Raw genomic sequence first — 26,842 nt, 5'->3', positions numbered from 1 at the left:
TGTGCTCTTAAGATACTGCTTGGCCTGCTGTGTTCATCCAGCTCCACACTCACTCTTCCACTTTAAAAAAGTGGAAGAGACACTTGAGGGGTTGCCAGTGAAAGAATGGCAGTCACCATATTCACAGAAGGAAAGACATTAGTACATTGAAAGCAGTTCAGAGGGAAAGGAGGTTTTAGACCAATACCTGGAATGAGTAGATTAGCCTTGGAGGAAAGGCTAGACAGTCTAGGTCTGTACCTTCTGGTATGAGGAGTCAAGATGATTTAATTGAAACATACAAGATCCTGAGGGGACTCAAGTTGAATATGGTAGGGATGTTGGTTTTTTTCTTTATGTTGAATAGGGTGCATACCTTAAAAATTACAGGTTGTCATTAAAGACAATAAGGAAACATTAGTGTTGTCTTTGCAATTCTTTCTGCATTCACTGCCTTTGAGAGTCTTAAATATTTAAGAGATAGAGGTACATGGATTCTTGATTACCAAAGAAAGATCATTGGGATAAACAGGGACATCAAGTTGAAGCTAAAAGCTTAAACCAAGTCAGTCATGGTTTTATTGAACCATGGAAAAAGACGACGACTAAGTGGCCTACTCTTGTTCCTGGTTTGATTCTGTGCCTTCTGTTCCAAGGTCACTTATTGCTAATGTACTTAATCTATCCCATACAAAGCTACTGTGCCACCTGCCCTGCCAATGATAAAGTCACATACTCCTGAATACTTAGTCCCAACTCTGATCTCCTTGTAATCACGTGCATAGCAGCTGCAAGATCATGCCCATGGTCCTTGCTTTGTATTGTGGTTTTCTGGAAAAAAGCAGAAATTCAAGTAGACTGAACTTTGACTTCCCCCCCACCCCCCAAACACCTCTTGCTGTTTCTCTGTATATATTGTCCCTTGCTATCTTGTTTGGTGTTAAGCCAAGCAGCTGCCCTGCAATACAAACTAGCCTTTGCTGTGTAAACTGGCAGCTCACCTACTCTAAATGCCATACACAAGTGAAGGCCATCCAACTGTAGAAGCTGTGATAATGGGAACTGCAGATGCTGGAGAATTCAAGATAATAAAATGTGAGACTGGATGAACACAGCAGGCCCAGTAGCATCTCAGGAGCACAAAAGCTGACGTTTTGGGCCTAGACCCTCCATCAGGGAGGCTCTGATGACGGGTCTAGGCCCGAAACATCAGCTTTTATGCTCCTGAGATGCTGCTGGGCCTGCTGTGTTCATCCAGCCTCACATTTTAACATCAACTGTAGAAGCTCCCTTCTACTTTAAGGGTAGACAGTGCTAAGAATTGAAAGCTATTCTGCCCAAAATCTGAACCATACATTTAACTGATATGCTTTCCCCTAGAGTAGTTTGCTCATGGCTAAGATTATAACAAGCAATTAACTTTGGAAATTCTGTCTTTAAAATCCAGCTCTTAATTGTTCAAATTCTCAGGATTAGGATGACATTCTGCCTTCAGTGTCATTAATACCAACACTAAGTTCTTCTTCAGTCTGGAGAGGTCCTTAATCCTGGAAGCAGGCAAGTAATGGAACGTTCAGGACTCATTCTCATAGCTGTGGAGAATAGTATATTATGCTAGCCATTGCCAGACTACAGTGATAGAGAAATGCAGCTTAGATTTTACTCAATGACGACACTTTAAAAAGGGCTTAGGGCCTACTCCTGTTTCTCAGTTTTGTATACAATCCAAGTTAGAGTTTTGAAACTACTGAGCAACAGCAGCTTAGGACATGTAGATGGAGATCACATTTGTAATATTTATCATTCCAATATGTGCATATCTTTTTAAAATGTGAAAGCAAAACAGCTGAAAGAATGAATGTAATCTTAGCATGTTTAAGACTTGCTTCATGGACTTGAGGGAAAGGCTTTACAATTGAAAAAGCCTCAAGCAAGGCAGGAGTGGTCAATGGGCCACTAAAAAGGAGACTGGAGTAGTAAAGGGGAACGAAGAAACAGCAGAGGAACTGAATCAGTGCTTTGCAGTCTTCAGAGAAGACTCGTAATAAGCTAGAACTTCAACAGTTGAGGGCTGGAGCGAGTAGTGAACATCACCAAGGAGGAGATGCTGGAGCAGTTGAAAGATCTAAAAACAGTTGATAAATTACCCAACGTAGATGGATTTTACCCTAGTGTTTTGAGAGGAGATTGTACAGGCACCTGATGATCTTTCATGAATCACTGGAGTTGTGTCCCAGAAGAATAGAAGTTAGAGGCCAGTTAGCCAGACCTTAGTCATTTAAGATTGAGTCCATTCAAGGATAGGCTGCCAAGTACTTGGAAGCATATTGTTACAATTCAGCAGTAATGAACAAGTTAAACACAGGAGTGCCAGTGAACATCAGTTTAGAATTCTAGAAGGCCTTTGACAAGGTACCACACAAAAGGGCTGCTCTCCAAGTGCCCATGGTGTTAGGGGCAGGGTACTGACAAGACTGCAGATTAAAAAAAGGACCTTTTTCCAGGATGGCAGCCAGTGACTAGTGGAATTCCATAAGTGTCAGTATTGAGACCACAACTATTCACGTTACTGATTTGGAGGAGGGAAAAATTATTGTTGCCAAGTTTGCAGATGGCAAATAGGCGGGTGGGCCGGGGGGGGGGGGGGGGGGGGGGGGGGGGGAAGGAGAGAAGGACGAGGAAGAGTGACACACAGGTAATGTTAAAGGAAGAAAAAGGCTGAAGGAGGATTTGGCCAGGTTAGGAGAGTGGGCAAGTACTGGCAGATATAGTCCAACAAGATGTTGGGTCAAGCATTTTATAGTAGCAAGTTGTAAGCTATTTACTCATAGGATGAGGTTTTGGAAATGTGAAGTACAAGGGACCGGGAATCTAGTTCAGGATTCTCAATGTTAACAATGCAAGTTTACTTTGCATTTGCCTTCCTCACTGCCACATCAGTATTCTTTGCAGGCTAAAATTACAATTGCAGGAATGTTCTGCTGAGGCCAAAGGGTCCTGGTTAGACCACATTTGGAACAAGCAGCAGTTCTGGGCCCCTTATCTCAATAAGATGGGCTGGCATTGCAGCAGACTCGGAGGTTTACAAAAATGATGCCAGATGGAATGGTAGCAGTGGTTGGTATTGCTACTTCAGCATTAAGGAGGTATGGAGAGCTGGATGAACATAGCAGGCCAAGCAGAGGAGCAGGAAAGTGATGTTTCAGGGCTAGACTTCTTCAGAAATGGGTAGGCATGTGGGGTTTGTGTATAATTCTAAGTAATGGGTTTCTGCTGATTACTTTATTTCATCCCACAATCCAAAAAGTGGGATTAGGTTGATTGGTTACACTAAAACTGCCCTGTAATGTCCAGGGACATTAGGTGAGGCAGATTAGCCATGGAAAATGTGGGATGATGGGGGTGTTAAGTCAGGGTGGGAGGGTCTGGAAGCACAGACTATGGGCTCAATGGCCTCTTTCTGCACAGAATCTCTATAATGCTGGGCTTGACGTGTGATTGAGAAATCTGAGTTTACAAAAAAGGCACTCAAAACTTAGATTACTGTGGCCTGGTTAGGTGTGGGTGGAGATGTTTCCACCCAGACAAGAAACAGAGACCACAGCCTCAGGTGACAGATTCTCCTCAGATCTGACGGGAAGAATTTTGTCAGCCAGAGAATGGCAAGTTTGTGGCACTCATTGCAGAAGTCTGGGGAAGCCAAGTCATTTGTCTTTAAGAAGGTTCTTAAGCAAGGGGATCAAAGTTTGCAGATAAGACAGCAGAATGGGGTTGAAAACCATGTCACCCTTGACAGACCAAGTGGCCCAGTTCTGCTCCTATCCTATGGATGTTATCTTAAGATTACTTGTTGCAAGATCAGCTTCATTCTTAGAGTGAAAGTTTCAGCCAAGAAGCTGAAGGTTGAAAGATTTTCTATGAACAGAAGAACAAAAAGTACTTGCATTTAAGTACTGGGAGGAAGAGAAAGGCATTATGTTCCTTTGTTTTTAGGTCTTAACTGCAGGCATAAGGGAATTATGGCAGGTTGCTGGTCCAAAAGATTGCAACAGTAAACAGGTTAGTCATTGGATGCCAAACCAAACTCCATGTGGTGAAAAGAGATCTGAAATATTGATTGCATTAATCTCATTACATCAGGTGGTACTTGAAAAGTAGTCTCAGGTGTGTGGGGTGAATGAATTATAATTATACTAGTGAAAGCTTCATTGGAGGAAACTTGGTATTTCATCATAAAGCAAGACATTCCAGGTAGAGTCAATCACTGGTTAAATGCATGCAAGATCCTGGTATTAAGACCTGGACAAGATATCTACACAAAGTGTTAGAAGTGATGCTGCAGTAATCTCACTGAGAACCTGTTAATAGAGCACATTTCATTAACAAAATCCACGAGTAGACTTTAATAGTTCATCTAGCAGGTGGCAGGTGCTGCATGTCACATATGCTATTGCTCTGAAAACAGTATACAAAAAGAGTCAAATAAAATGGAGGCAGTAGTGAGCATGTACAGTCCAATTTGATCACTGAATCAAAGAGGTTCAAAATTTTATTAATACAAACATGAATGCTAGCTGAATATGCACTTTTCTCCCCTCTGTGTAGGGAGTTTGTGCCAACCATACCCAAAACAGGAATGACAAAACATTTTGCTGGTATTCAGGAAGAGGACAAGTTACTGATTTTAAATTAAGAGACCTGGTAAATCTAGAGTGCTGTACCCTCTATCAGCATGTGCAAGAGTCTTGAATAAGAGGCTATTTAGTGTGCAAGAATCATACCTGATCTTTACTAGGCTCTATTCTTCATTTCTCCAAAAATAGGTAGTACCTAATTGAAGTTACTGCTGCTCCATGCTGTCATTTAACAAGGTTTGGCTGATCTGGGGATTCAATTAAGCTACCTACCACCCAAGGAATTTACATCACAGGGTATTGTCAACCTCACTGACTCAAGTCAGAGGATGAAGACCAGGGCCACGGCTTGATTGGAAATAAGTACTGAGAATCAAAGTTTTGATGCGAACTGTGACACTTCTTGGAACGTTCTAGTTACGGCACATCATTGGTCACAGGATCCCAAATCTCAAATGTGGAGCTTATCAGGTGTTTCATTCAGATGAATGAATTCATTCAACTTGGAGAAACTAAACATTTTAGACTTGGGGTTGAAAGCTGTGTTTAAGACAAGTTCAGAAGGCAAAACAAACCAGAAGTAACAAGAGGCCAAATACTAGCAAACCAGAGTTTCTTTAAAAAGAGTGGTGATGTTCAGACTGAACATCAACTGCTTTCTCTCCAGAATGGTTTGTTCCAGCTATTAGAGAAAAAAGGTTTCTAATAGAAATTGAAGTTTGAACTTGAGCTAGTAGAATTCCAGACAAACTGGAGGAAAGCAGAGCTAGTCAAGTAGATGTGCATTCAAGAGGTTGAGATACTAGAGAATTTTTTTTGGGGTGGGTGGGGAGAACTGGTGTCATAACATTTACTGTGTTATAAACGTACAACATGCAGGTTGTCTTGTGCAAGTATGGCTCTTCTGAAGGTCATTATTGGTCTCTCCACAGATGCTGCTAAACCTTGGGTGTTTCTCCAGGGACTTATTTCATACAATATTTAAGTTTGCTTCACTTAGGACTTTTACCTGTGATTTACACTTTTCCCAATGAATTTAAAAACAGGGAACTTGAACTTCTCTTTAGAACATTCAAGTCTCTACAGGATTCATACTAGTACCTTTTGTCAATTATGACAGGGGCTGGTTTTCATGACTTTACCCAGTGATGTGGCAATTCAGACAAGAGATCTAAAACTAACTTATTTATTCTAGAAGTTTACTTTCAGGTATGCTTCACCATCCACTTGCTTACATCTTAGTAATCAGGCCAGATCCAAATTCTAAGATACTGGCAGTCTTTTGAATGTAACCTGTTTCAAATTTCAACTGGAGTCAACTGTTTAACAGTTGAATTCATTTACTTTGGCTTACTGTTAAACTGATGTTAATATTGGACAAATCAGATCCCATATCACACTGAAGGACAGACTAGGTGAGTACTTTGTCAAATATCTGTTTACCACACACAGAATCAGACTTCATTTGTCTGCCATCTCAGGTGTTTGTGTTCGCCACATTGAACATCTGTCTCAGGCTTGCAGTAGTCAAGAATTCAGCACAACCTGTAACAGAACACCTCTCTACTTGAACTTTGCAACCTCCTGGACTCAGCCACCAACAGGGCTTGTTAGCAAGGAATCATTCTTCCACACTAACCTTCAACCACTCGTCTGCCCAAACTTTTACCTTCTAGCTCCACTATTGTTTAGTTCTCCCCTCACCAATTTCTGCATAAATTCCAAACTTTCTGGATGTGAGTTTGCTCACTGAGCTGGAAGGTTAGTTTTCAAACATTTGAAATCTAACCTTCCAGCTCAGCAAGCAAACTCACATCCAGAAACTCAACCTGAGCTACAAATCTTCTCAAACTAACTATTCCAAACTTTTTCAAGCTAGCAGCTCTGAGGAACCAATGGACCAAAAAAGTTAACCACTTTCTCACCATTGATGCTGTCAGGCTGACTTTTTCCAGCCATTTATCCAGAGCCAAAACATTGGTCACTGATAACCTTAAGATATCCAACCAATGCTCCCAATTAGGAGCAAGTTTCAAACCAAAGTTAAGTGACTCATTTCTTGAAGACTGGACTTAAAATCTTAGGATTGAGTGCTTAATTGCTAAACTGATCAAGTTACTGTACTCATGAACCTAATAGCAAAACATATTTCCAGTTACAAGCCTGCAACAAGCTCCTTCAGCAAGTGTTTGCTTGCATTGTTCTAGAACAAATGTGGATTATGGGTAAAGACATTTTAGCACAACACCTGCTTTGAAATCTAAATTCCAAAGCCATGCAAGGAATAAATACAGCCCTTTTAGTTCATGGAAAGTTGTTAAATTTGGGCTTGCCGTATGATCTGGTTAGATATTAGAAGCTCAAAATGCTAGTACAAGAGAATAAAGGCACACAGATTCCATTGTTTACAATAAGCAGTTAATCCACAATAAAGTTCAAAGGGTCACCAGATCCGAAACATTAACTGTTTTCTCCTCTAGATGCTGCCAATCCTGCTGAGCTTTTCCAGCAAAATTTGTTACAAAAAAGGTGTTTGAACAGAAAAACCTAGTATAAAAAGATGCAACTTGAGCTCCAACATCCACCATTTACTTCCTGTTGATTTGATAGCACATTAAATCTCATGTGACAAAGGCAATGGTCTGCATTTTAACAAGAGGGGTCACCACACTGGTGTCTATTACAAAGAAATTCTGAATAACCACTGCAGAAGATCATTTGACCCACCTTGTGGTACTGGTCCAGACCATTTTAGGCCTTCCACATTTCCCTATCCCAAAAATAACTCTGCACAAAAATTCAAAGAAATAGTCTAAAGCTCCATGTGTCCTCAAACCTCCTAGTGCAAACAGTCCTCAACTACATGCTATGATAACAAGGTGTAGAGCTGGATGAACACAGCAAGCTAAGCAGCATCAGGGGAGCAGGAAAGCTCTTCTGAAGGGTCCAGACCTGAAACATCAGCTTTCCTGCTTCCCGATGCAGCTTGGCCTGCTGTGTTCATCCAGCTCTACATCTTCTCAGATTCCCCAGCATCAGTAGCAACTGCAATCTTAGCTACATGCTGCTTGCATTTGCTGTCTGTGCATTATTCAGAGCACGTTCTCACCATCTACCCAGGAGTATTTTACAAACTTGCATCAAATCTCCCCTTAGCCTTCTACTGCACCTCAGGACTTAAAGTCATTTTTGGGAGCTTCTGCATTCTCCAGTGCATTCATATCCTTACTGTAGAATGGCACCCAAAAAACAGTGCTCAGTATTCTAGCTGAGACAGCTTTAGGTAGGAATAACCCCTTTTCTCTTACTCTTATGCCCCATTAAAGAAGTTGGAATATTGCAGACTGGAAAGCACTATTGGTCTAACTCACATTGCTCAAGTTGTTTCAGTCAGAGGCATCACAATGGTGGTAGTTACATATTCATTAAAATATCTAGCATCCAAATTGCTTAGTACTGAGACAGCACAAGGGCAATCTGTTGCTAACATGTGTAAGCTGGCAGACATGTGATCCAGTGCCAACATATGCAGCAAATGTTGGCTAAGGTACTTAAATTCTGAGACAAAGTTCAGCTGTGGACCTAGATAACAAACTTAAGTTACAAGCTGGTCCATAGTCAGGGAATGTGTAACTGCAGTGATTTTGGTATTGGGATCCAAAATTTAGCCATGGCTGATGCTCCCCAAGCTGTCATTCAAGCTCATGACTGGTCTACCCATGGCTTCAACACTTCTATACCCGCTGAGTGCTACTGCAAAAGTTCACCTCCTCGCAAAAGCCATACTTCAGCTTCAGGGTGACTTCTCTACGAAGAAGAGTGAATTGGACTGCATTCCAGCTGCTCAAACTGGCAGTCTGACGACTTACTGGTATCCTTGGCTACCTACAACTTTAGAATCCTTTGATTTGAAGGAAGTACACTGAGCATCCAATAGCCTAAGTTAATACCAGTGTTCTGAAGCGTATTTGACCTAGTCCCAACCACCATACTAATCCCTGTAACACATGTCCCATATCTAATCCACGCAGCCTGCACATCTTCAGACACTAGGCAGCAATTCAGCACAGCAATCCATCTAACCTGCACATCTCTGGACTGTGGGAGGAAACCCACACAGGGAGAATGTTTGTGTGACATGTGCACACAGGTCACCTGAGGACAGAAATCAAACCCAGTTCTGTGGCAGAGGCAGCAATGCTGACCACCAAGCTAGTGCTGCAAGCAGGCAGCAACCTTGATTGGTTTTGACCAACTAAGTCAAACGCACTCCCTTTAGCACTTACCCGTGAAAGGGGAGGTGACCAGTCTCTATAATGCAAGCACATTAGAAAATAAGCCTTCAGGATTAAAACCTTGAATGAGGTATGCAGGGTCTGTTACCTACATTCCATAACAGAAGTGCTGTGACTGTGGCTGGATGAACACAACAGGCAAAGCAGCATCTTAAGAGCACAAAAGTTGAAGTTTCAGGCCCAGACCTGGAATCTCCAGCATTACAGTTCCCATATCTATGTAACAGTTCTTGCTGGGGCCCAGCCCAAGGCAAGTTAGTTAATTTTACACAGGCTAATTGAGCCACCTAGGATTCAGAACAGAAGTCCACTAGACACAAAAGAAAGCTAATAACTAAAAAGGTCTTCCCGCCAATATGTTAAGTGGTAAAAAGGTTCTGATGTTTCAAGTTGTAGCCTTTTCATTAAGAATCTCCAGATGTCAGTGGGTCTACCAAGCAGTCACATACCTGCAACTTATCAGCAAGTCTGCAAGTTTTATGATGCCTTTTCATTATGAATGACACCTCACTTAACACTAAGATTTGCGATGAGATCATTTCTACTAGGATTTTTAGGCTACTTTCCCATATGCTTCACAAATCTATTGTTTTAGCTCCATCCTGGACAGCTTCTCAGTCCCATGGGTCTACACCTGAAGGTGGCAAAGATTTTAGTTTTAGATAAGGATAAATGTCAGATTATTCTTTGGATTAAAAAGAGAGAGACATCTTAGGTTTTGCTATGTACATGCCATAATAGGTCCACTTACAGGAACTAACAATCCAGGAACTGTTTACTTCACTTACTTGAAGAACTGAAGATGTCAAATGAGATACAAAAGAATGCTCCAGTATGGGTGAACTTGACTGAGTGGTCGTTCCCTCAGCTGTTAAAGTCCAAGGATGGTGGCTTTATGTCACCCTTCAGGCAAATAAACATCTATACCAACTAAGGCAATACTGCTGGATCAGACAAGTTTTGGCAGCGAGTCTCATGGGCCCTTTGCAATTTAGTTTTAATTGCAGAGAGAGGGCCTCAGTTAATATTCATCTAACCAAAAATCTGTTTAATCTTGTTGTGTAATACATTGGCTGAATGCATTCAGCCACCCTAAAATACTCAGGACAAGTTTATTCTAGCTTCTGGGCAGGATACACATGCCAGTTTATCATACACCCAGATAAATCTAGGACTAGGAGTTGATTATGCAGGAGATATTAACTCAATAGTAAGAAATACTCATTTGTCAGATATGACTCACTAGCTGTGCTAACATTTATTGCCCATCCCCAATTACCAGGAGTCAATATTGTGTCTGGAACAATATGTAAGCCTGATGAGGAAGATGGCAGTTTTCTGTAGCTCATATTCCTGATCTAGATTAGATCAACTGTCAATTTAGTTAGAACCATTAGCCCTTTATTTCTAGACCATGGCAAGATTCAAATCCAGTTGCCTAGAATCTCACCTAGGTCTCTAGATTAATAGAAATCTAGCAGTAATGCCTTTAGACCATTGTCTCCCAGCCCTAAGCAATCCAAGAGTTTGTACCTTTTTGTCTTGGAGGATAGTAGTTAGGCCATTCAATGCATAAAAAAGTGCAGATGCCATTTACACAATACGCCGAGTCATTAGACAAACAATCCAATTCAACCCAAGCATAAAAGGTGCAAGCTTTGCAAAGAAAATTTGCCAGCACTTTTGAACATTGCATAGCCTGCACAGCTTTAAGTGTTAACTTTACCAGAAGTGAGATGGGATCAAGGCTGATCCCTGAATAAGGTAACAAGCTAATTTGGTGCCAAGGTGGTATTCAGCCTGGAAAAGCCAAATTAATCTTAAGGAGGGCAGAATCTAGTCCAAAAACTTATCTTTTCACTATAGCAACACAAAGCAAGCTGGAAGAACACAGCAGGCCAGACAGCATTACGCATTCAAGGGGGGCCTTGGAGTCCATATAAGCAGGGTGTATTGGATCCCTCTGGCTTCTCTCTTTTGGTAATGTCTTGCTTATACCAGTTGTGCAATTTCTTCAGGGTAATCAAAATCAGTTCTGAGGAAGGGTCACAAACATTTAACTTTTTCCCTTCAGATGCTGCCAGACCTGCTGAGCTTTCTCAGCAAGTTTGTGTGCCTAACTGGTATATCACCATGTGTTGGTATCTGCAAGTAGTGCATGATCTTTTGCCTGTATTGGGATCTGTCGAGGATTAGTCATATCCTTTATAACCTTACAGCAGAATGTTCACTACTCCACTGTCCTGGTGTCCTTGGATGAGAAGATATCCTTTGATGTAACCTCAACCTACACAAAAAAAGGATAACTGCCACACTACTGGATCAAACAAGTAGGCAGACACCCCAGGACACCAATAATATCATACAGACACCATGGAACTACTAGATGCGTGCCTCCACCCATGTCACCAACAGCATTAAAAAAAGACATGGGATCCTAATATCAGGACTGATTGCAGAAACAGTAAATGCAGTGGTGTGCATGGACAGCACACCTCACCATACAACCTGGATAGTTGGCCCCACACAGACACACTTCAGAGATGACCCTAAGACTACTCAGGCCCCTAATTATCAGGGTGGCCCACACCATCAACCACTCTACAGCTGTGGACAAAGGATCCCATACTCAAAACCAGCAAAACTGGTGTATAAGTTATAAGCAAAGACCAAGAGAGAAACACTACATAGTCCAAACTAGAAGCTAATACAGATACATGACCACAAACTAGCCACCAAGAGTCACTACCAATTCTCAACTACACAGTAATTCAATTGTGACAACACAGCCATAATTGCTCTGCCTGTTTGGCTTGTGAATTCCTCAAAGCCTGTAACTCCAAAACTCTAATACTGAATTAGACCCTGTGTACAAACCACTGAGAAGCAAATGGTACCAAACATCACATTGGAAGCATATAATTAAGCAAACAAGCAGGACAGAACACAGATGCTTCAAAAAAAGGTATACTGACAAATGTTACCTAGCAAGGTGAAGACATGTTTGTAACCAAATCCATCAGCTCATGAGCACATCTCCAAATTCAGCCACATACTGGAGCTACAAAACTTAAACCGCAAACCATTTCTCTAGATATTAGCAGATCTAAGTTTCTCCAGCATTATTTTTGATTGCCAACTCCAGTACTGGAGAATTCAGCTTGGTTCAGAACAAAAAAAAAGTTCTTCCTATGCAGTTTCTCTCCTACTACTAGGATTGCCCCTTTGGCTGGCATGGTTTGAATGAGCAGCAGTCTGCCACATTCATATCAAAGTCTTTGAACAATCAGCCAGAAAGAGTTAACGATCAAAAATGGGCATATTCAGATTGTTACTACATTATTGGGGAAGCAATTACATTGAATCATGTCCAAAATGCTACCAATGTACAGAACCACCTTTGAATTAACTGCAAGTAGATGGGCAAATATAGGGCATTTAGAAAACCTGCCTAATCAGGGTTCTCTTGACTCAAAAAGAAACCAAAAAATCAGAAGTGCAAGACTGCTTGCTTTTAATATGCACATGCTCAAGTTTGCCTTTAGTCAAGGGCTGATAAGCAAAACCCTATCCTGGTTTCTGTGTTGAAAGAAAAACTAAACTAGACTGGCTGCAAGTACACAGTTGTAATCATACCCTCTTATAGGCAGGCAATAGGGGCAAATTAGTTATGGTGAAAGTTGGAGGAAGTTTAGCTGTTCCTAAGGTGATTCTTGTTCTGGTCAAGCCACTTTTGACTGCTTAGTGATTTGCAGACACATGACAGTAGACCAAACTTCACTTAAAGTCAACCCAACTGAAAAAAGGATTCCTCTCCCCTTCAGTTGTGAAGGGTTTTGACTACAAAGATCAAAATCACCTCACTCCATTTTGTTCCTAGCCCCAAAACCTGTTCAGTTACAGAAAACCGTAGATTGCGACATGTTTAAAAGTCAGCTAGTCACTAGTTCATACACCACCTTGTTATCACCCAGTGACATCAGTACACAATCCTGTGTCTCATCTACAACCATTCAAATATGATTGATCAAACAGCTGTTTGTGTGATGCTTTAAAAGTATAATATTCTTAAGATTGTTGCAAAGTTCATTTAAGTCCATAACCGAAAACCTTCAGACAAAGGTTCTTTAGTAGTAGTAGCAAGTGGCATTTCAGGTGCTTCACTCCAAGACCTACACTGGGTCTTGAGATTGTCATAGATTTAGAAGTTTAAGTAAGGTTACTCTACCTCAAGCTAATTAGAGCTGTCTGAATATCAAAACTCAATAGCAATTATCCAGTACAGCAAATAGCACCAAAGAGGGTGCACAATGCAGGTAGCATGGAAACAGTTATTGGTAACAAATGCCAGAGACTTCAAAAGCCAAGATTCTTCAAAGCAGAAAAAACACCAAGGTGCAACAGAATTAGCTGTTTCAAATCAAACTCATTTTAGCACTAAGTAAACTCAAGGTACTAATGCACTACGCTAGTACTGACACGTATAAGTCCTCAGGTCTGTTGAGAAGGCTGAATGCATGTTACGAAGGATCAAGTGCAAAATTAAGAGCTACAGTCCATTTTTGAATTGCCGTACAATTAAATCAAGCAACCTTTGCTCCAGTAAAAAAAATGCAGTGAAAGATAAAAGCAATAGATCAGTTGCATTTAACCAAAAGCAAGGTAACTGCATGACTGGTTTTCTAGTTTATGGAAAAATTGAAGTGGCAAAAGCTGATACTAAGCATCATCAGCAAGATTTTCAATATGTCAACTGGTCTGTTTCTGTACTGTACAAAATTTTGACTGGACCTTATCATTTTAAAGGCACAAGTTAAGTGCAAGTCACTGTCCCAAATGTGAACGCAAAAGCTAAAAACCTTCAGTCTGTGGAAACCCAGAGCTACCATGGAGTGGTCACCTCAGCACCAAGTTTACAATATTTCACCCACCCTCCCCCAACACATTCAGGGAGCACTACAAAAAGAAATCACAGACTGATTGCCACACAGCATAACACTAACTTGAGACTGGACAATTAACTGTCCAAGAAAATTCAGCTAGCCTGAAGTGGATGTAACTTGAATCAGGGCCTCTGAGCCAGTGGTTACAATGCTATCTTCACACAAGAACCTAAACTTGTCTGTTCAATTATTGCTAAACCCAGGACTGATTGCTGAAACTTGTTACACTGCACATTTTAACAGCCAACAGTTAAATGCCTCACATTCCTCAGTTATGAATTTAATTGAGAGAAGTAGATCATTTAGCTGAGACTTCAATGAAATAATGGTTGGTCTGACTAGCCTCAACTATGCTCACACCAATCCCTGACTACTTCAACTCCTTGCTTACAAGAAAAGTCAATACTCTCTGCTTCTAGCATTTTAAAAAGATAGTTCTCAATGCCAAGCAAACACTATCCTCCCTTTTGAAAGGAGCCCTGACATCTAGATTTACCCAAAATTGACACTCATCCATCCTGTCAAGGTCCTTCAGGATTTCAGATGTTTCAATCAAGTTTCCCCCTACTCAGTCCCAGTGGAGACAAACTTCATCAGCGTCACCATTTCTCAAGATAAACTTTCCATCCTGAGTTAGGCTCTAGACAATTCTCTTGGAGCTGCCTCCAAAAGCTACATTCTGATTTTCACTGCCACTAAATAGAGGGTCTTTGCTGTTGCAACACAGACAGCTGTAGGAAGCTAGAAAAGGCTATATTTTCCAAATCAGTGAGTGAACTTAGAGCCTTTGCTGTCCCTCAGCAGGGGACCGCATTGGTTCCTACCAGACCCCGACGATTCAGGCACTGGGATTTGCAGATTGCATAGTGTCGGCTGAGCAAGGCCAACATGTTCCTGGGTCAAAAACCATACACATGTTCATGACGCGCACTTCCAGGCCTGGCTTCTAACAAACCTGTTTTTGTCCCTTGTCTAAGGGAAGACACTGCTCACAGTCCAAAGATTGTTTTTCGACTTAGCAACTAGCTCCAAACCCCACCAAGAATCAGCAAGGGTTGTAATATTACAGGGTAACAGCTTCCAGGAGAGATAAAGTTAGTGAGTCTGCATAATCAGACTAAAGCAGCTGCACAGCTCAAGTCATTTAAGGATGGATGCAAGTGTGCTTTGGAACAAAAACCTGACTAATACAGCATCACTATTCCACATGCTGTCCAACTGAGAAACTCAAGCATTACCACTAGTCTTACACTAAATTCTTCCAAGTGAAGACATTCTATTAGTCTCCCAGTTACTTGATGTACTTGCATATTAGGTCATAATTCAGGCACCAGTACACCCTCAGCCTACTGCATGTCAGGCCTCTGCAATCTCACATTAGAGATGCTCCTTCATTCATCCGGATCCATTTCTGGAAATTTCTAAACATTTACTCCATTTTCCAGATTTTTAGCCATGATCTAACACTTGGGAATGTTGTTAAGAGAACACAAGGAGCTTACTACCTCAGTCAGCTAGTTTGCCAACCACACCCTGTATCCAGGCCATTAAATTCTAACAGTTGAGGTCTCAGCACTGATCTTTATTGCACACCAGGCACTTCATCTGACCAAGTCAAACACCATTTATTTCAATCTAGGCCAGTGGTAAACACCTACCCCCAACCTACACCCACTATAAGCTCTTATTTTCTACATACATTTTGCAGCACTAAGTGCCTTGTGTGAACCTCAGTACATTCAATTTCAACTTCTCTACAGCACATTATCTCTTGACAGAACTAAAGACTGGACAAAGAAAGATAGTTTTCCCCTTTCACAAAAACATGCTACTCTGCCAGATTGGATGTGTTTTTAATAGCTAAAGTGCCTGCTATCACTTTTTGAATAATAGCTTCTTACATCTGTTCCTACAAAAAAATCTGGAGTTCGCTGGCCTAACATCCCATTTTGTCTCCCTTCCATTTTGGATGAACAAGTCGTACTCACCATTTTCTACACAGTGCCATAAAAAAGATGCTTGGAAAATTGAAGCCTATGTATCAATCTCACCATCACTTTTACAGCAAAAGACCAAGACACAGTTTCAGGACTTGGACATGAGAGTGAAGCTCCAGAGATTTATTCAGTACTGCTTCTCTCATAGTATAGGTTCTAAGGCCTGTTTTACCCTCTAAATTTGCAGCTGCTTCCAAAAACATTAGCACATGGAAGACTGGTGTGAAATAGCCATGCTCTCATTCAATGCTATTTATAAAGAGTAGCAGGGGAATTTTAGTGTGCATTTTCTTTAAACAAATAGAAAGAAACAGGACTGATCATTTTTCGTTTCTGGATAGGTCTTATTCCTCTTTATCTGAGATTTTTCCACATGCAGTCCATTTTTCCAATCTGCCACATTTTTATACCAACCTTTGACTTTAATTTGGAGATGAATACTGACCTTAGCAGTTCTAATTACAAGATAATAGGAGCAGAATTAGACCAGTCTATCAAGTCTGCTCCATCATTCTATTGTGGAGAATGTTTTTCAGTCCCATTCTCTTGGGTTCTTTTAACTCTTGATCTCACTACTACTCCTAATCAAGAACCAGCCTTAAAACTCCAGGACATTGTTCCAGAGGGCTTGGAGGCTAACTGCCACAAATTCAGTGTGTTGCTAACAAAACTCTTAATTTGTTCTAGCTAGAATCCTTTCACTCAAAGTGCACTCATTCCTAATACCTCCTAGGAGTTGGATTCTGAGGATTCTAAAGTTTCAAACTAGATCCCAGGCCCCTCAGCTCCTCATGAGAAGCCCTTCATGAAGTTCTCGTGGTCCTTTGTAGCCCTCCAAGGCCAGCAGATCCTTTCTTCCATATGGGCTCAAACGTCTGAATGTAGTTTGATTGGTGCCTTATTGTCATCCAGCTCACATGGCAGCAAGACAGACAAGTGTAAAGTGAACCTACATTTGCAATCCTAAACTAGGACTCCCAAATCCCTTTGTGCTTCAGATTTCTGAAGCCTGTATGCATTCAGAAAGATAGTACAGACCTTTAAGAATAAAGGTCAGGCCAACTCCAATAATTTCTCATGTCTCCTGCCTCCTTCTCCAAGGAAGGAAAAGGGGGGAAGGAGAGTATATATCCCAAAATGAATTTCTATGTGTTCTGAATTATTCTCAAAGCATCTGCTACCTCATCTCTAGCCTAATTTTAACCAACTGTTTGCATGCAGTAATTTAACACTAATTAAGGTTTTGTACCACTCCCCTCTCCCTTAAATTCAATGGAAAATGCAATTATGATCACCACTACCTTTAGGCACTTGATCATTTGTTAATCCCATCTCATTGTGCAATCAAGTTTGTTAATAGCCAGCTCTCCTGGGTCAACTGCAGACCACACTAATCCAAAACTATCCTAAAAATTCTAAGCCACCACTGCCACCCCCCACCCCTCCAAAACCAAACAAACTTAAGAGATAAACCTCCTTTGTGCCTTGGACAGTTTCTTCCTTTATGCACCACCTGCCATGATTACTTTAAGTGGGTCTATACATTACACCAAGAGATTCCTTGCCTTTACCATTCCACAAAATGGATTCCAGGGTCATCCTTCAATACCAATACCAGCCTTCCAGTGTTTCCTACTTTCCTGTTATTCCCAAAACAGCTGATACCCTCCAATATTCAGCTAATATAGCTACCAGATTGTGATTTATAAGTGATATAAAAAGGTGCTGAGAAGAACTGGAAAAAGGGGCATTTGAGTTCTTTGGGGAAGACTAAAGAGACTGGTTGATCACTAAAAATAGTTCAACATAACATGTTCCCACGTCAACATTTTCTTCCAGTCCATGGCAGCACACCAGCAAGTCTCAACACAAGCTACTGGAACACACAATGTTCTGCAGCATCCATTCTGGGAATTAGTACTAATTTTGACTTTTACCAAGTCAGTAATGTTTGAAACAGAACATTCAGATCTGGAGCCTTCAGTTTTGTTGTCTTTGTCTTTAAATACCCAGTTAAATGGAGGTACATTTGTATTCACTATCCATTCCATTGAGTTTCATTTCCCAAATTAAAATTCCTCTATCTCTTTGGAGAGAAATTTAAAATAACCATAAATTAGATTTCAGTGACAGGGACTTAATACACTAATTACAGTGCTGGTCTTTCCAGATGATTCATAGGTGATATTTCACTCCTATTTCTGGAATGAGTATTTGAAGCCAGGTAGAAGGCAGAAATGAGATGCAACACAGGAGATATTGCCTAGTGTTCTGCGAACTATTGTGATCTTAGTTGAAATTTTTGTTTTAAAAAACCTGAATTAAATTTTGGAAGACTAAGCTTTCAGCCAATTACTGCCATGTTCATTTTACAAAATTAGATGAAGTTGTGTCAATTGCTAGATCACTCATTTTAAAATGAAGCTTCAACAAAAGAAATTTAGGGACAGGAGAGTGTCTCAGTGGTTAGCACTGCTGCCTCACAGCACCAGGTGCCTGGGTTCAGCTCTACCTACAGAGGAGTGGCTTGTGTATTCAATATGTAGGTTTTCTCTGGGTGCTCCAGTCTCCTCCCATAGTCTAAACATTCAACATTAGGTGAATTAGTCATGGGAAGTGTGGGATTACAGACACTGGGACAAGGAAATGGGTCTGGATGAGAGGTGGTTTCCAGAGGTCAGTGAGGAGTCAATGGGCCAAGTGACCTCTGTCCACACTTATTTTTATAATACTAGAACACATTACACCCTGAGGAGGAAGTCCCCTTTAAAAGGTGGGTAAACAGTATGCCTGGTCAAGCAATAATTTATTAAAAATCCAGGTATATAGGGATTTATGGAGAGGCACTAATATTGAAGCTAAGCTCTCTGGAGTCAGAATTTTCCCCAATGTACTGTACAGGATTTGTCTAATCAGCACTTCAATATTTATTCCATTTCATAATAAAAGTAGACAACATTCCATCTGTTGCTTCACAGGCAATATAGTTGTTCATCTGACTGTTACAAAGCTAAAATGTTAATGTGTCAGCAGAAACCAAGATATTACAAAACCAAAAAGAACAAAATTTAATTCACAGCATATGTTCAAATATAGTCAGTGGTGAAGTGTTAACAGCATTCATAAAAGATAGGTATTATTCTAGTTGGAGGATTAATGTCAAATGGGCTAAATTTTTTAACATCCATCACTGTCAACAAAAGCAATTCTTTCATTAAAATATTACTTTGATAGCCATTAACACATTGCAGCTTAAAGATTTTGCCCTTGATTGCAATTATATGGCCTCATCCCTCCCAGAAACTAGTCACCTCCAGACTATTCCTTGGATTTCAACTTCTCCAGTTCAGGCTTTTACACGTTTATTTAAACCAAAAGAAAGACCATTACTGGTTCCCTCAGTTACTTTGGCTCCAAGCTTGGAAATTCTTCCCCAACCTCTCCATAAGGATTCAAATCTCTGATCAGATTACCAAATCCTTGTTTTCATATCTGTTTACAAGGCTGTGTGTCAAATCATGCCATCTACTCCTTATGGGAGGGTGAGCATACGAGCACTTTAGCAATGTTGTATGTTATAAAGGCCAAGATAGAATACATTTTATTTACAATTTTAAAAGTGCTCAAATTATGACAGAACCCTGCCAACTTCTGAACCACAAGTTAAAAGAATTTCTACCATTACTTCTCCTATCAAATCCATTACCTCCCACATTCTCCCTTTGGCCCTTGGTGATGGGAGTAGTGCAGACGCCCGTGAAATCCAAAGAGTTGTCTAACATAGCGTTTATTCTACGGAAGATGTCAGCATTCCTGCAGGTAGACAAGGCTGGGCTTTCTGTAGAACTGGGCACATCCCAGCAATCTTGACCTCGGCCACTCTCGTTCTGGAAAAAAAACAACAAACTTCCATGATAACCAGTTCAATTCCACGAGTGATCGGCCCCAAAAGCAGGTACTCCACCCAGACTGTTTAGTCTTCATCTTTCTCAGCAGTTTTGTCAGTGGTGGTCTGCGACTGCCATTCACTCAGGGACTGGCAGCAAAGAGAAAGGTCTGAAGTTTACCACGCAGAATGGTAATTAAACTCATTCTGTTGACATTAATCTGACCTACAAAGTTAGCCATCAAGCCAATGCCAGAATGACTAAAAAGGACTCCAAAGATAGAAAACCTAACAGACTGAACACTGAAATTTAGCTTGATAAGTCAGAAAACACATTTAAGGACACACCAGAACCTAACTTGCAGAAAATGGCACATACTTGGCAAATGAATACATTGAGAGGGAAGGCATTGAGACAATTCGCCCCCCCCCCCCCCCCCACCGGTGTTCCATCCAAACCTTTAACACAAGCACCAGTGGAATGCAAGTACTAGAGCAAGGGAATGAATTATGCAGTGTCTTCTTAAAGAACTTAGCCTCAAAAGGGGGCAAGGGCAGTACATGCACAGGAACACCAGCATGTGTGGGCACACATACCTCAACATGACTTGGAAACGTCAGTACCTTTAACTGTTGCTGAATCGGAATTCAAAACTCCCAACTGTACTATGAATGGACTGACACCAGATGAATCTCTACAGATCCAAGAAAAATTGCTCACCATCAACTGGGGATGGACAATGCCAGTCTTGCCAGTATGAAAGAGTGTACAAGATAACTTACATTTAGAGATAACAACATTTGCAGCTGGATGAACACATCAGGCCAAGCAGCAGTAAAGCTGAAGTTTCTGAAGGGTCCAGACGCAAAACATCAACTTTCCTGCTCCTCTGATGCAACCTGGCCTGCTGTGTTCATCCAACTCTACACCTTGTTATTTCTGGAGAATCTCTCCATTTATAGATGCAAGAACTAAATGAAAGAAGCATTAAATGTTATGAGCTGTTAAAATATGAACACTAGCCACCTGGAATGGGCCTCCTGAGAGTGACCAACATATAGATCTAAAGCCTATCTGGCTCAAGATCCTTTAGGGGAAAAAGGAACCGAACCAGCTACACTAACTCCACCAGCAAGGCTGGGCTAGTGGGGCAGTTACGAAGTCAAAGATTTAAAGGGATAAATGGGAATGAGCAATAGACGTGGGTTGCCTTGACTGACAAGGCATGGTTGGCGAGGTAGGAATAAACCCGAGGTCGGGGCCAAGAGTGCAGTCAAGCTACTTATCGAGCAAAGCAACGCGCTTGCGTACATCGACAGATCCTAGGAGGTACGCGTGCGCATTAGCGCCGGAGGCTAGAATGGGGAGGGGCGGTCAACTCATTCCCATCACCCACTGACACCACCATCCGCCTTCAACGCGACGCGATGGGACTCGAAACCTTCCCGACCCCACTTCAGGCCGTTATCCCTCAATAACTTTCTCTTTTGATATTCCATTGTCCGGGCAATTGCGAACCAGTCCTTAATATTCCAACTCTTTCCCTTAATACCCTCCCCACCGTGTTTTTGATGCGTCCCCGTTACCGTCAATCCGAGGTCACTTAGTTATTTTGTTATTGTTTCTTTTCTTCCCCCTCCCACTTGTGCCGTTAACACGGTCCCTCCCACTATCACACCACCTCCAAGCAATAACCCACTTCAGCGTCCGCCGCCCAAATCCCGACTGAACCGAACCCGCCGGACTACACTGCTCCCCCACCCGCTCCGATACCCGCCAACGCCCGATTCGCTGCTCCGACCGTCAATCAGAACAATGCCGCCAACCGGGACGCGGCGCCGCCAGGATCACGCCCCCCAGCCGCGCAGGTGGCTCTTCCAGCCACCGCAGAAGGGGGGGAATGCGGATGCAGAGACGTCGGCACAACGCCGTCGGTCGCTTGAAAAAGAGCCCGTCCGAAGCAGTGTCTTAAAAAGAGATCAGACAGCGATACCGCGACGTATGAAACTCTTGTCGTTAAGAAGAGTGCGTTCTCCCATTCCATTCCCCACCCCCACACCTTGCTGTTACCCCTCCTACTCCAAGGGATTTGGACCGGTCCGCTTTGGGCTGGTAAACAAACGCACATGTGCGGCCGCTCGCGCCGCCCCGACCCGCGCCCCGCCCCTTCCACGTGCATTCCCGGGCAAAGTCAAGCCAGACTGATGCACCGTGCAGCTGAATGAAGCAGCGCCTGAAAGGACTGCAACCTTTGTCGGTCATAGTGCTAGAAAAAAAAAAGCGGGTCTCCTTTTCGCTGCATGCATTAAAAGATGGGTTGCACACAAGCAATTCTAAGCCCCTCATCATGAACGACCACGCCTCTCTTTTCCTGCGGATATTTAAGCAAAATACCGAGTTAAAACAATAACCCTTCACTGGTGCATTTAGGTCCGATGCATTGCAAAGAAACTTAAAGTGCACAGGCCATGATTCAAACCCCGCCAGCCCCTTTTGTTTTATAACGGGGGAGGTTTGCAGGAAGGTGTAACAAATTTTGATGTTGAAAATAACACGAATTCGCTTAATACTTTAAAAGAAACATAAAACGCATGGGTCAAACTGTCCTTTAGTTGTTTCACACAACCATAAAGGAAAAAAATCATTAAATGAGATTGGGGAAATAAAAACAAGGCGCTGCGTGACAAAAGATGATAAGCTACGGCGGTCACTCGAACAGGCCAGTTTATAGAAACATTAAAAAGCGATTTTTAAATCAAAACGTTAAAGGGTGATTTTAGAATCACCAGCTTTGTTTCATGCAGAAAAAAATCCTAGACTACAGCTTTCATGCTAAATAACAAACTCACGAACAGAGAAGGAAGCAATAAAAGCAATAATTTCTTTAAACAAAGATGCAAGCAAATGCGACATTACATAAGCCATACAAAAAGTTGCAGAGGAACATAATACAAAATGCACAGTAACTACCCTGCAGCGGTAGGGAGGAGAAAACATGGCAGTTTAATCGGATTTTGTTTTCCGTCCCCCCGTTTCCCAGGATTTCTCTGAAGTAGCCCCCAGCGCAGTCAGTCAGTCTATCCCCACCCTCGGTACCCTATCAGAGGCAGCTCCCTCCGGAATGGGCTCCTTACCAATGAGAAAGCCATAGAGTCACCTTCCGGGATAAGGCAGCTCGACACCACAACACAACAACCGAAAACACACACAAATGTAAAAAAAACCAAACTCGAACACAACGGACGGGGGGAAAAATAAAAGGAAGAGGGGGGTGTGTGAAATAATTTTCTGTTAAATCAAGACGTTTTGCAACAAGGACGCATGTCCGGCCTCCCGTATTTATGGGAGTGTCGGGCGGCCGGGCCGGGCCGGGCCAGTGGGTGTCTCTGGGCCGCGGGCCCTTGATGTTCATTGACAACACCTGAGACTGTCAGCCCCCATCCCCCAACACATCCCCCCCACCGAGCTACACCAGACAACCCCGGCACTGGGGGGGGGGGGGGGAGGGGGTGTGTGTGGGGGGGGGGGGCGATGAGGGGGTGTGTGGAGGGGAGGGGAGGGGGAGGGGGAGGGATGAGGGGGTGTGTGGAGGGGAGGGGAGGGGGAGGGATGAGGGGGTGTGTGTGGAGGGGGGGGAGGGATGAGGGGGTGTGTGTGGAGGGAGGGGGGGGAGGGATGAGGGGTGTGTGTGTGGAGGGAGGGGGGGGAGGGATGAGGGGGTGTGTGTGGAGGGAGGGGGGGAGGGATGAGGGGGTGTGTGTGGAGGGATGAGGGGGTGTGTGTGGAGGGAGGGAGGGGGGGGGAGGGATGAGGGGGGGGGAGGGGGGGGGAGGGATGAGGGGGGGGAGGGGGGGGAGGGATGAGGGGGGGGAGGGATGAGGGGGTGTGTGTGGAGGGAGGGGGGGAGGGATGAGGGGGTGTGTGTGGAGGGAGGGGGGGAGGGATGAGGGGGGTGTGTGTGGAGGGAGGGGGGGAGGGATGAGGGGGTGAGATGAGGGGGTGGGGGGGGGAGGGATGAGGGGGTGAGATGAGGGGGTGGGGGGGAGGGATGAGGGGGGTGGGGGGAGGGAGGGATGAGGGGGTGGGGGGAGGGAGGGATGAGGGGGTGAGATGAGGGGGTGGGGGGAGGGAGGGATGAGGGGGTGAGATGAGGGGGTGGGGGGAGGGAGGGATGAGGGGGTGGGGGGAGGGAGGGATGAGGGGGTGGGGGGGAGGGATGAGGGGGTGGGGGGAGGGATGAGGGGGTGGGGGGAGGGAGGGATGAGGGGAGGGAGGGATGAGGGGGTGGGGGGAGGGAGGGATGAGGGGGTGGGGGGAGGGAGGGATGATGGGAGGGAGGGATGAGGGGGTGGGGGGAGGGAGGGATGAGGGGAGGGAGGGATGAGGGGGTGGGGGAGGGAGGGATGAGGGGAGGGAGGGATGAGGGGAGGGAGGGATGAGGGGGGGTGGGAGGGATGAGGGGGGGTGGGTGGGGGGAGGGAGGGATGAGGGGGGTGGGGGGGAGGGAGGGGGGGAGGAGTGGGGGGGGGGAGGGATGAGGGGGTGGGTGGGGGGAGGGAGGGATGAGGGGGGTGGGGGGGAGGGAGGGGTGGGGGGGTGGGGGGGGAGGGAGGGATGAGGGGTGGGGGGGGAGGGAGGGATGAGGGGGTGGGGGGGTGGGTGGAGGGAGGGGTGGGTGGGGGGAGGGAGGGGTGGGTGGAGGGAGGGGTGGGGGGGGTGGGTGGGGGGAGGGGTGGGGGGGTGGGTGGGTGGGGGGGTGGGTGGGGGGAGGGGTGGGGGGGTGGGTGGGTGGGGGGGGGGTGGGGGAGTGGGTGGGTGGAGGGGGGGGGTGGGGGGAGGGGGGGGTGGGTGGGTGGGGGGAGGGAGGGATGAGGGGGGTGGGTGTGGGGGGGGGGAGGGATGAGGGGGTGTGTGTGGAGGGGGGGGAGGGATGAGGGGGTGTGTGTGGGGGGGGGAGGGATGAGGGGGGTGTGTGTGGAGGGGGGGGAGGGATGAGGGGGTGTGTGTGGAGGGGGGGGTGGGATGAGGGGGTGGGGGGGAGGGAGGGATGAGGGGGGTGGGGGGAGGGAGGGAGGGATGAGGGGGTGCGGGGGGAGGGGAGGGATGAGGGGGGTGGGGTGGGGGGGCTGGGAGGGATGAGGGGGGGGTGGGGGGAGGGAGGGATGAGGGGGGTTGGGGGGAGGGATGGGGGGGGGAGGGAGGGATGAGGGGGGGGTGGGGGGAGGGAGGGATGTGGGGGGAGGGGGGGAGGGATGAGGGGGGGAGGGAGGGATGAGGGGGGGTGGGGGGAGGGAGGGATGAGGGGGTTGGGGGGAGCGATGAGGGGGGGTGGGGGGAGGGATGAGGGGGGGTGGGGGGAGGGATGGGGGGGTGGGATGAGGGGGTGTGTGTGGAGGGGGGGGGATGAGGGGGTGTGTGTGGAGGGGGGGAGGGATGAGGGGGTGTGTGTGGAGGGGGGAGGGATGAGGGGGTGTGTGTGGAGGGAGGGATGAGGGGGTGGGGGGAGGGTGGGATGAGGGGGTGGGTGGGTGGGTGGGTGGAGGGATGAGGGGGTGTGTGTGGGGGGGGGGGAGGGATGAGGGGGTGGGGGGTGGGTGGAGGGGAGGGATGAGGGGGTGGGGGGTGGGTGGAGGAGGGATGAGGGGTGGGGGGTGGGTGGAGGGAGGGATGAGGGGGTGGGTGGGTGGTTGGGGGGAGGGAGGGATGAGGGGTTGCGGGGGGGAGGGAGGGATGAGGGGGGTGGAGGGAGGGATGAGGGGGGGTGGGGGGAGGGAGGGATGAGGGGGTTGGGGGGGAGGGAGGGATGAGGGGGGGTGGGGGGAGGGAGGGATGAGGGGGTTGGGGGGAGGGATGAGGGGGGGTGGGGGAGGGATGAGGGGGGGTGGGGGGAGGGATGAGGGGGGGTGGGGGGAGGGATGAGGGGGGGGTGGGGGGGAGGGGTGGGGGGAGGGGAGGGATGTGGGGGGAGGGGTGGATGAGGGTGTGGGTGGGGGGAGGGATGAGTGGGGGGGGGGAGGGATGAGTGGGTGGGGGGAGGGATGAGTGGGTGGGGGGGGGAGGGATGAAGGGGGGAGGGATGAGGGGGGGGTGGGGGGAGGGATGAGTGGGTGGGGGAGGGGGGAGGGATGAGGGGGTGGGGGGAGGGATGAGTGGGAGGGGGAGGGAGGGATGAGGGGGGGAGGGAGGGATGAGGGGTGGGGGGGTGGGTGTGGGGAGGGAGGGATGAGGGGGGTGGGTGGGTGGGGGGAGGGAGGGATGAGGGGGTGGGTGGGTGGGGGGGAGGGAGGGATGAGGGGGTGGGGGGGAGGGAGGGGTGGGGGGGTGGGTGGGGGGAGGGGGGGTGGGGGAGTGGGTGGGTGGAGCGGGGGGGTGGGGGAGTGGGTGGGTGGAGGGGGGGGGGTGGGGGAGTGGGGTGGGGGGAGGGTGGGTGGGTGGGGGGAGGGAGGGATGAGGGGGTGGGTGTGGGGGGGGGAGGGATGAGGGGGTGTGTGTGGAGGGGGGGGAGGGATGAGGGGGTGTGTGTGGGGGGGGGGGAGGGATGAGGGGGGGTGTGTGTGGAGGGGGGGGGGGAGGGATGAGGGGGTGTGTGTGGAGGGGGGGGAGGGATGAGGGGGTGTGTGTGGAGGGGGGGAGGGATGAGGGGGTGGGGGGGAGGGAGGGGATGAGGGGGTGGGGGGGTGGGTGGAGGGAGGGATGAGGGGGTGGGTGGGGTGGGGGGAGGGAGGGATGAGGGGGTGCGGGGGGGGAGGGAGGGATGAGGGGGTGGGTGGGGGGCGGGAGGGATGAGGGGGTGGGTGGGGGGCGGGAGGGATGAGGGGGGTGGGGGGAGGGAGGGATGAGGGGGTTGGGGGGAGGGATGAGGGGGGGGAGGGAGGGATGAGGGGGGGTGGGGGGGAGGGATGAGGGGGGGGTGGGGGGAGGGAGGGATGAGGGGGGTGGAGGGAGGGATGAGGGGGTTGGGGGGAGGGATGAGGGGGGTGGGGGGAGGGATGAGGGGGTGTGTGTGGAGGGAGGGGAGGGAGGGATGAGGGGGTGGGGGGAGGGTGGGATGACGGGGTGGGGGTGGGTGGGTGGATGGAGGGATGAGGGGGGTGTGTGTGGAGGGGG

General features: G+C 46.4%; 1 protein-coding gene across 5 annotated transcripts in view; it reads right to left on the bottom strand.

Moving 5' to 3' along the window:
* The window catches only part of LOC125446721 (cytoplasmic polyadenylation element-binding protein 1-like), an 87,337-nt gene extending 64,420 nt beyond the window's left edge, over positions 1 to 22,917 (bottom strand). For 2 of the 5 annotated variants that reach the window (XM_048520467.2, XM_048520469.2), the window contains exons 1-2: positions 22,706 to 22,796; positions 19,555 to 19,735 (exon numbers count right to left, since the gene is read on the bottom strand). In XM_048520467.2, the coding sequence (XP_048376424.1) occupies positions 19,555 to 19,735; positions 22,706 to 22,732 (208 nt within the window). In that variant the 5' untranslated portion in view covers positions 22,733 to 22,796. Of the gene's footprint in view, positions 1 to 19,554; positions 19,736 to 21,046; positions 21,057 to 21,434; positions 21,479 to 22,705; positions 22,797 to 22,869 lie in introns of those variants that run through there. The other 3 variants (XM_048520468.1, XM_048520471.1, XM_048520472.1) reach the window with 3 other exon arrangements.
* Between the last annotated feature and the right edge of the window lie 3,925 nt (positions 22,918 to 26,842).

The sequence above is a fragment of the Stegostoma tigrinum genome, chromosome 36 (genome assembly GCF_030684315.1).
Source record: "Stegostoma tigrinum isolate sSteTig4 chromosome 36, sSteTig4.hap1, whole genome shotgun sequence".
NCBI classification, from domain to species: domain Eukaryota; kingdom Metazoa; phylum Chordata; class Chondrichthyes; order Orectolobiformes; family Stegostomatidae; genus Stegostoma; species Stegostoma tigrinum.
This window is presented reverse-complemented; position numbering and strand designations above follow the sequence as displayed.